The sequence below is a fragment of the Salminus brasiliensis genome, chromosome 2, assembly GCF_030463535.1.
Source record: "Salminus brasiliensis chromosome 2, fSalBra1.hap2, whole genome shotgun sequence".
In the NCBI taxonomy this organism is placed as follows: domain Eukaryota; kingdom Metazoa; phylum Chordata; class Actinopteri; order Characiformes; family Bryconidae; genus Salminus; species Salminus brasiliensis.
In genome coordinates, this window is record NC_132879.1 from 43289116 (window position 1) to 43299567 (window position 10452).

Sequence of the window (10452 nt, forward strand, 5' to 3'; positions counted from 1 at the left end):
CTATATATATATATATATATATATATATATATATATATATATATATATATATATATATATATATATATATATGTTTAGTGATCATAAGGGTGATGAAAATAGCTCACTACCACATTCATAAACGTTCTTAGTATTAGGGACTAGTGTGTGTATTAGGACGCGGCCCTACTCACCCGATCATCCTCCACGTCATCACTTTGAGCCAGGCAGTGGAAGGACCTCGGAAACCCTCGTGTTTTGAAGCACGCAGATTTGGCATGCTTGGTGTTTTGCGGACTGAAGACAGAGCAGAACAGTGAAAGAAAATCGCCGTCGCAGCCATGAGCTCTCAAATCACTTGCGTCGGATGGGTGAAAAGAGGGATTTCCAAGGAAACCCCAGATAAAGTGAGTGAGGTGTTAGTAACTTCACTGGCGAGGCTAACGTGGAGTCGATTCTGACGCGCTGACAGACCTCTGCTGATCTCTAACGGACTCGGATATTCATCTCTGATTTTTTTCTTTCTCAGGTGGAACTGAGTAAAGACGAGCTGCAGCGCATCATAGCCGAGGCAAAGGACGAACTACGGTAAATGTCTTTTCTGGACGACCTGTGCGTCTGGGTCAGGTCTGTCGACAGGTATTAATGACTGCCTGTTTGTAATATTCAGAGACCAAGTGAGTCTTGAACAGAATGCGATCGTGGTGGTTGTTAAAGTGGGTAACTATATATTTATACACAGCCACAGCCAGAATATTGTGACCACCACCACTGGTTTGGAATGAGCTCCACTTCCCATATAGGAGCACTTTCGTTGTTCTGTAATTCCAGCCTGTAGTCAATAGGTTTCTCTGCATACTCTCTTACTTTCCTACTGTTCTTCAATGCTCACGCCCCCACAGAGCAGGTAGTATTTGGATGGTGGATCATTCTCAGCACCGCAGTGACACTGATGTGGTGGTGGTGTGTTAGTGTGTGTTGGGCTCGTACGAGTGTATCAGACACACAGCAGTGCTGCTGGAGTTTTTAAACACTGTGTCCACTCACTGTCCACTCTATTAGACACTCCTACCTAGTTCATCTTATAGATAATTAAAGTCAGAGACAGAAGCTCATCTGTTGCTGCACAGTTTGTGTTGGTCATCCTCTAGTCCTTTATCAGTGGTCACAGGACCCTGCTCACAGGACACTGTTGGCTCAGTATTTGCAGTTGGTGGACGGTTCTCAGTCCAGCAGTGACGCTGAGAAGTTTAAAACCTTAAGCAGCTCTGCTGTGTCTGATTTACGCACACCAGTGCAACTCACACTAACACACCGCCACCATGTTAGTGTCACTGCGGTGCTGAGAATGACCCACCACCCAGATAATACCTGCTCTGTGGTGCTATTGAAAAGCATTAATGTGTTCATCCTTCAGGTGTCAAGTGTTAAATGAATCTGGTAGGGTTCTGTGTTTGTGAAGTCATTTCATGGCCTTTTTACAACGGCAGCTTTCTTGTGTTTTAGCATATTTACTGTTGTCTACTTCCTAAGCACAACATAATCTTATTGAACGTGATGGTGCAAATACTTAGCACGAAGAGAGTCGTCTGTGTAGGACACAAACTTGAAGTAATGTGTTTGTTAAGTACTGTGTTTTGTGTTGTGTATGTGTTCAGATAATCAAAGAAAATCCCCATTATTCTAAAGTATTTACTAACCTTGTGTACTGCGTGTATGCTTAAGGATGGGAACAGTGGACTAAGTCCAATATATGCTATTTCACAAGCAAATATATGCTGATATGCAAACCTTTTAAAAAAAATGTAGTAATTGGCTGTACATCTACCTCAATTCATCATTACGTGGGAAAATCACAACATATAACGTAATTTTACAAATAAATGAATTTCAGATATTCAGATATAATAGATACATTTACATTTATGACATCTAGCTGACGCTCTTATCCAGAGCGACTTACAAGGTTACTTGTATTACAGAGGTGGGCCAATGTAGTGCTAGGAGTCTTGCCCAAGGACTCTTATTGGTGTAGCACAGCACAGTCACCCAGACCGGGAATTGAACCCCAGTTTCCCATGTCGTGGGGTAGCTCACTGGCAGGTAGTGGTGTTAACTGTTGCGCCACACCAACCATATATTTTAGCTTGTCATCACTTAGTCTGGCTATGAAAAACATCCGTATTGTCCCTTGCTCTGTCCGTGTTCCGCAGAGTTAGCTTACAGCGAAATGTTTATAGTATCCGTCAAATCGAAACATCAGACAATGTTTTAACAATTATCTGGCGAAATATGATGTCAACATTATGTGCATCCCTGATGACAAATATGCTTTAATCATGTTGTTCAGGCAAAATGATGATGAAGAGGAGGAGGTGGATGGGGATGAGAGCACAGCAAATAAGCATGAGGAAACTGAAGCTTCATCACCTCAAGAAATGAAGGATAATGATGATGAAAAACAAGAGGAAAATGATGAGCTTGCTGAGTATGACCTGGACAGATATGATGAGCAGGACATAGGTATATCATATCTCTTCCTTTTTTATTTTTTTTTAGGGGGAGGGTTGTTGTAATTGGGTGAAATTGCGTAAGGAACCTAATTACCTGTAAATAATTGCAGTTACCTGTAAATAATCTGTAAATAATATTGTTGCTTTTTACTTCTATTATTTATTTGTGTATATATTGGTGATTTATCTAAGTTTTTGCATCCGAGTGTCCTTCTGTCCCTTTTCTGCTGTGACACTAAGAAATTTCCCCACTGCCCTGGCCTTTTGACTCCAGTTGCGCACTCCATTGACCTGAGTATGCTTGTCTGTCCACTTTGTGATCTAGAGACGGCCAACCTTGGGGACAGTTTGGCGGGCTTGACTGTGTTTGGCAATAATGAAGAAGACCCTTACATCACCATTAAAGATACAGTAAGTCAGACACACCACAAGAAGAATCTGTGCACCTCCTGTGAATAGAGCATGCTATAGAGGGTATGCATGTGACATTACTGCTGCCACGCCCACTGAGTGGCAAAAAGACAGAAAAAAGACCATTCACTCAACTTTGTGCTCTCAGGTATGAGGATTTATTCTCTCACATGTGTGATTTGAGCCTCAGTTAGCTGGACGTTCCTGGCTATATGTCAAAGGGGCGTGTTCCAGCGGGAACATGATGTCAGTGCTCACCCTCTATACAGTATTTGATTACAGTCACAATACACACATATTTATCATAGTACATGTAATCAAGGACTAATTACACCAGTAACTTATAAACTACTATTCAGGTACTGTTCTGTACAGAATATAGTGATTTGTATTCAACATTTGCTGCACTCTATCTAATTAAAGCAGTCTATACTGTTACACTGTTGGTTATGAAAGTTGCAGTTAATCAGTGTTTATTAGACACTAACGGTATCCTTGATATGCTGAGAAAAGCATGTTGTGTATAACGCTAACAGAATTCATCACAATGCGATAAAGTATTGTAATATTTCCCAGCTCTGTATGCAGATGTTTTAGACATTTCAAGTATGTACATTTTCTGTGTAAATTGTATATATAATTTAAAATCATGGTGTCATATATCATATGTCATTAAAAATATATATTGGGTCTCCTTCATATATATATATATATATATATATATATATATATATATATATATATATATATATATATATATATATATATATATATATATATATACATCACACACACACACACACATATATATATTATTTCTTCATCTCCAGCTGTTTTGGAAAATCCTCTTTCCACCTTTGTGTACAAGATCTCACTCCTCTCTTTTTGTAGCACAAATTGAAAAAGAAACATTTACCATAGACCATCTTTATGTTTCTGTGGCAGTGCTGCTGCCTCTGAATCAACCCATGCTCTCGTGATCATGCAGAGAAGTGTAGTCTCTGTAGCTGTTTGTAACTGTGAGCGCAGTACATTGTCACTGTGTGGGGGGGGAAAAAGTCATTAGTCATGAACAACCACGCACAAGTTTTCACAAAGCTGTGTTGCCTGCCCACATAAAAACACTGAGTGTGGACAGGGCCTAACATGCATCCATGCCAGGGTTGGGACGCTGTAATGCCTTGAATTTTGTGACTCCGTACTGTTGCTGTCTGCACATGCTTTTTCCCTGCCAGCTTTTCCTTGAATACTGTACATGTCTCCTGCATTTCAAACAAAGGTTTGTTTAGCTCTATGTAAATAATCTGCTTGTAACTATCACAGGACCAGTATGAAAGAGAGGACTTCCAGATTAAGTCTACAGATAACCTTATTCTGGCTGGCAGGGCAGAGAAGGACTGCTGCAACCTGGAGGTTTACGGTAGGTAAATTCTATGGTTCTCATTAAACACGTTTGGTGTTTCTCTGTTGAATTATCTGCACAGTTGAGTTGAATTGATGATAGTTATGGAATATGTCCCTGTGTTCAGTGTATAACCCTGAAGAGGACTCTCTGTACGTTCATCATGACATCCTCCTCCCTGCTTACCCGCTGAGCATAGAGTGGCTAAACTTTGACCCGAACCCTGATGAAGGACCAGGTAAACGCATCAGTGTATGGTTGTGTCTATCTCTCAGACATTGTGTGAAGGCAAGAGATAAAAGCTTTATTAACTGCTTGTTTACAAAAGAGGCTGTACTTATTAAAGGCTATGGTTAGTTATAAGATCACTGTAATTGGAGCCTGTACTGAGAAGTAAGGCGTACTTCTACATGTAAACAGTATCTGAGTAGCAATGTTAATTATATGTAGAAAGACTGTGAAAAGTAGAAGCACACTAGTCTATGTGAATGGCCCAGTGTAACATTGCATGCCATACACAGTGATCATGTTCCTTTCAACACAGTGCTTTTACTATGTTTTGAAACTGTACTCTGTACAGTGCTCTGTATAGTACTCTATCTGACCTTTTGTAATCTGCTGTGTTATTTCTCACAGGGAATTATGCAGCTATAGGGAACATGACTCCTGTTATAGATGTGTGGGACCTTGATGTGGTAGACTGCCTAGAGCCTGTGTTTTCACTGGGCAGCAAGAAAGCCAAGAAGACCAAGAAAAGCAAGAAGGTACTGTCAGTTTATATGATATATGATCCTGGTCAAGTGTATAAGCTCTGAGAAGCTGGCCAGCTTTAACTGACAGTTTTGTAAAAACATTCAGACAATGCCTTTTCAAGCACCCTTATTTTGAATAGAGGAATCCTCATCAATCCTCACACACAACGCCCTTGGTTTTTAAATGTTTCAGTCATCACTTGTCCAATCAAGTTGAAAATTCACCTGCTGCATCTTTGTACCGGCTTTTAAGGTGTTTTATGGCTGGCTAGATGGCACGAGTACAGACAGCCAACCAGCATTCAGCAGGCATTTTTAATTATTTTAATTTATTATTTCCGGCAGGTTTCAGTTTGATCACCTATGGTAGTTTAGCCCACCCCCCCACCCCCTGTGGTGGATGGTCCTGCCTGTAGTGTGTAAATGTTAGCATGTTCATACCCTACAAAGGCTCAACAACGCCAACACCCCGTCCTCGTGTGATTTTATGATTTGAAATTGATTTGAAATTGGAAACCGATCAGAATGTCTGAAAAATGTATAGTTGTTTACCTTTTAAACAGATAAAAAAATGTGGCAGTGGCAGCTGTAGCTGTAAAGCAGTACTTTTATATTCAGTTTTTAGTTTTTTGTAATCACATGACTTTTGACACACACATCTCTTTTTCCTCCCAGGCCGCTGAGCGTGTGGAGGGACACACAGATGCTGTATTGGACCTATCATGGAATAAACTGGTCAGGTGAGTCAACAGGGGTTTAATACACTTAGCATGTAGAGCATTTCCAAGAATGAATCACTGTAATATACCTAACATGAAATTTGTTTTTCTCAGGAATGTTTTAGGCAGTGCTTCAGCTGACGAAACTGTGATTCTTTGGGATTTAGTGCAAGGAAAACCAGCAACAACACTAAAGCTGCACACAGACAAGGTGTGTATTGTTTATCGTTATCATACATTGAACTTCAGCTTGTACCGTCCTAACTGTGCGTCAAAAAACATTGCTAACAAAAAAAATGATCTATTATAGCAAACGTTTCACAGGGAGCTGACAAACTGACATTGACATTAGATTGTATATTTACTGAGAATCTGCAGATTTTACATCAAGCATATTTATATGCATTTATTGTTGCATCACTGAAAAATCTTTTGATGAGTACATAAAGTAAGAGTAGGGCAAAGGTCTAATCCAATCAGTCTTACCTTACCTAATTGTAAATGCTCTGTGCAAATTCTGACAGTGATGTATACAACATTAAGGACACGTTTCAAATTCTGTCCTTTTTTTGTTTCAGGTCCAGACTCTAAAGTTTCACCCATTTGAAGCCCAGACCCTCGTCACTGGCTCTTATGATAAGTATGCCAAACAAGAACATACAGTTCGGCTAATTTCCTCTAATGGATCTGTCTTCGTTGCAGGTGTAACAATTTTGGTCTTTGTTACGGTCTGTGCTTATTAGGTCGGCTATTCTGTATGACTGCCGGAGTCCAGAATCCGGTAATCGTATCTGGCGGTTCAGCGGCCAGGTGGAGCGGCTGGTGTGGAATCACTTTTCTCCCTGCAACTTCCTTGTGAGGGGAATTTATTTTTTATTTATTTTTATTGCTGTTTTTAACTGTTTTGCATAAATTCTGCCCATAAAATACAGTTAGCATTTTTGGGATCTGTCCGCATAAAACATGTCTGTACATTTTAGGCAAGTACAGAGGACGGCTTTATTTACTGTTTGGATGCCCGGTCAGACAAGCTGGTGTTCACGCTGAGAGCACATGACGGAGAAGTGTCAGGTAGGACACCGGAGGAGGGAAGGAAAGGGAAGGTTTATGAGACCAGAAAAAATGCTTTCTACTGCGTTTATTGCATGATTCCACAATTCCAGTAAAACTATTAGACTTTACCCCCCCCCCCCCCCCAAAATGTTTTGAATACGAGTATCACCGAGAGCTTTAAGAAAAACTGACAGTGACATTTGATTGCGTATACATTTAGTGAGAATCTGCATATTTTACATTTATTACTATAATTATTTTAGTGTAGGACACTACATTGATAAGGTCTTAAATTAAAACAGCAACCTGTCCTTTACTTTTACTGTATTTTCCCACCTTCATTTTTTTCATGCAGATACAACATTTTAAGCCTTTTAATGACACTTGTTCTTGGTAGTATGTTACAATAGTGTAAAACATTACAACAAAACAGTATTGCAGTTTACTTCAGTTTTTATTTTATATGATAATGAGGTTTTTTTAAAAGGCTGTATAAAATATAAAAGATGACCATTTCAAAAATGCCAGAAATATCAGTTCAGGATAAGTACAGAAATTAAATCACAACATCCTGCCTGCCATTATTCTGTATTGTGGTATTTTTATGTTACTGTTAATCTACAAACAGTGTTTTTTGTTAAATTCTTGGTGTGTCTTCTTTAATGTTTTCTAATCCTTCTTTTAGGTATGGATCTCAGCAGTCAGGTCAATGGCTGTCTAGTTACCTCATCTGCTGACAAACATGTGAAAGTCTGGGACATCCTGGGCAACAAGCCTAGTTTAATTCACTCCAGAGATATGAAAATGGTAAACCTTTACAACAGCTTCACCATGATTCCACATGTTTGATCATATTGGAACTGACTGTCTAAATACCAGAGTCCTCAAGAGATGGGTCATGTGTGTTAGAGCAGGGAAAAAGCAAAATTGTGGGTTTCTAGGGCTGACCTAGATTGGCTGTAATAATGTTTACATGCTAATAACCACAGTTACTGAAAGCACATTAAGAGTGAGCCACTGTCATCTGCTGGCAGTTACATTAGCATTTTTGCTACCATTGTGTACCGATGAAGTGTTTGTCCAGTTGCTGGAAAGTATGTTTTGGTAGCTAAACAATGTCTTTGTCCGATAGGGCGTATTATTCTGTGCAGCCTGCTGCCCTGACTTGCCGTTTGTGTATGCGTTTGGAGGACAGAAGGATGGACTGCGTGTGTGGGACATCAGTGATGTAGCTGCTGGTATGAAACCTATTTAAAATCAAAATCAAAAATGCTTGTACAATACCTGTTGCTGAATTTAATTACTTACTAGTGTTACCAGTCAAATTTGTAATTAGTTTTTTGTTTTTTGTCCCCAGTGGCAGAGGCTTTCGGCAGTCGGGAGCGATTGGTGGCTAACACCGTGTCTGGCGCTTCTAGCAGTGGTACAGCTGACATGGAGGTCTCTTAACAGCTGTTTACAGTTCCCCACGTTCTTCATGCATTTGACTCAAATACAGCCAATGGAACAGATACTTCATCATCAAAGAAGTATCCCAGGTCCTTCCTTGCCGCTAATAGGAATGAAGTTTTTCCATAATTGTTTATGGAGTGGGAGAAAGGACCGTTAAGAAAAAGACCTCTGTTGCTGAATTGGCAGAAGGCCTTAATGGTGATGAAGTGTGGTTTTCTCTGACCAAAACACAGTTCAGTTACTATGCTTTATGCTGTTAATTATTCAAAACTTGCCTCAAACAGAAGTTGTCTGTTATGCGCACCTTTTTGGTAAAAGGTTTATAGACATTTTGAATTCAGTTATTTACAAATCAGTGACAGGAACTTCTGTCATAATGTGCTTTTATGTAAGCAGGTAATTAGTAGAGAATGGTGTTAAGTCAAGGGTACAAGGGCAGAGATACTTGGCTACTTTGATGAACCCAGGTTTAAGTTAATGGTATTGTATGTGAATCTTGATCTCACTCTAGATTCCTGTCGTTTTGACACTTTAGACAGGAGGTGAGTCTAGTTTGCAATCTTAATTTTCACCAGTTGATCGGTGTATGGAGATCCAGTTCCACATCCACAGTGGATTTGAATTACCCAGTTTTACAGTTGTTTGTAAAAGTTTGGGCATCCCTGGCCAAAAGGTAAAAGTGCATCTGCTGTTTCTTCTGCAAGTGTTAATGCCCAGTTACTTCCAGCTCGTATGTGTACTCATAACTTAATGAACTCAATAGTTCTTAATTGAATTAGTAAGACTGGTTAGGCAGGTAAAAAAGTTTAGGAATTATCAACTGCTGATCATTTCAGAGAGGAATAAATCTGGCATCTTCCAACCTGACACCCATAAGCTGCTCTTGGCAGTTAACTAAATAAATTGAAATTTTGTTTCATTGCTTATTGTCTGTTTTGTCTAAGATGTAGATGCTTTCATCTTGTATACACTCACTACAGTGTTCTTCTCCCTAATGTTTGTGACATTGACACTTTTTTTGCACAGTCCACTTTACTTCATTTGTTGTCCCAAACATTATGGAGAGCATTGTATTGTTGATACACTATGTAAATACTACTGTATATCAGCGGTTTACCTATTAGGCACACTTCATTTAACTTTTTCAATTAATTAGCATAATTAATGCATAATTCTCTAAATTATGCATGCTTATTATGTATTCAGCCAATTCTGCCTTTAGGTTTAAGCCATTGTCTGTGCCAAGCCAGCTGCTGTTACTGTTTTTAGCTATGTCCATTTGTTCATTTAGATAACAGTATGCTGTTGAGTAACAGTAATCAAACCTGCATTTCCCTTTACTTGTTCAAATATAGATATGTGTTATTTGTTATTGTATCCACCACCCCAGCAACTGAAATGTGAAGTCAGCCGTTTTGGTGTATTTCGGGTTTGGCATGAGCAAGAAGCACGAGCTTCAGCTCAATTTTATGTCACAATGAGCAAGCAGCCCACCCAGACAGATCTTAAACTTACAGCAGCTGTAGTTTCACACGATCTCTCTGGGGGGGAAAAACTCATGACTGTTTTTGATCCTCATACAAAATATAATACAACACATGAACATGAGGAAAATGTTTTAAATGATTTATAATTGAATAAATGATAAATCACTCATTTTAAAGCATTGGTCTACACCTATAATCACCAATGTGAAAAAGAAAGCTGTGTGGGGAAAAAAATCTGATCTCATTCATTGTTCACATGGTGTGATTCTTGGTGTCAGCTGGGCTGGTTTGAGTGTTTCCAGGATCTGGGATTTTCAGCACAGCAACAATCATTAAAGGTTTCTCAGAATGGTGCAGTGGAGTGAGTGACAATTCTGCTGATGGACACGTCTTGTTGATATGAGGGGTCAGTGGGGAATAGCCAGTCTGCTTTGAGCTGACAGAAAGACTGTGGTAACTGATACTCACTCAGTACAATTGTAGTTAACAAAAAAAGCATTTCAGAATGAACTTGAGGCGGATGGGCTGCAGCAGAAGCCCAGGTCAGGTTCCACTTCTGTCAGCCAAGAACAGAAAGATGAGGCTGCACTGAGCACAGACTCACTCAAACCAGCCAGCTGAAAACAGGCAAATGTACCCTAGTCTGATGAAACTCGATTTCTGCTGAGGCTCACAAGATCTGGG

The 10452-nt window shown here is 39.6% G+C and overlaps 1 protein-coding gene across 1 annotated transcript; it reads left to right on the forward strand.

The window, feature by feature from the left end:
• Positions 1 to 204: 204 nt before the first annotated feature.
• Positions 205 to 9200, forward strand: pwp1 (PWP1 homolog, endonuclein). The gene is made up of 15 exons (XM_072673882.1): positions 205 to 386; positions 509 to 567; positions 2330 to 2502; positions 2818 to 2903; positions 4227 to 4323; positions 4433 to 4543; positions 4942 to 5069; positions 5733 to 5797; positions 5891 to 5987; positions 6355 to 6416; positions 6520 to 6631; positions 6757 to 6847; positions 7515 to 7636; positions 7962 to 8067; positions 8187 to 9200. The coding sequence occupies exons 1-15, from the start codon at positions 321 to 323 to the stop codon at positions 8276 to 8278; spliced, it is 1467 nt and encodes a 488-aa protein (XP_072529983.1). The 5' UTR covers positions 205 to 320; the 3' UTR covers positions 8279 to 9200.
• The last annotated feature ends 1252 nt before the right edge of the window (positions 9201 to 10452 follow it).

Coding starts and splice junctions, on each gene's coding strand:
- pwp1 (XM_072673882.1), top strand. CDS start 321: ATGAGCTCTCAAATCACTTGCGTCGGATGGGTGAAAAGAGGGATTTCC. Junction 387..508: donor CCAAGGAAACCCCAGATAAA/GTGAGTGAGGTG, acceptor TTTCTTTCTCAG/GTGGAACTGAGTAAAGACGA. Junction 7,637..7,961: donor ACTCCAGAGATATGAAAATG/GTAAACCTTTAC, acceptor TTTGTCCGATAG/GGCGTATTATTCTGTGCAGC.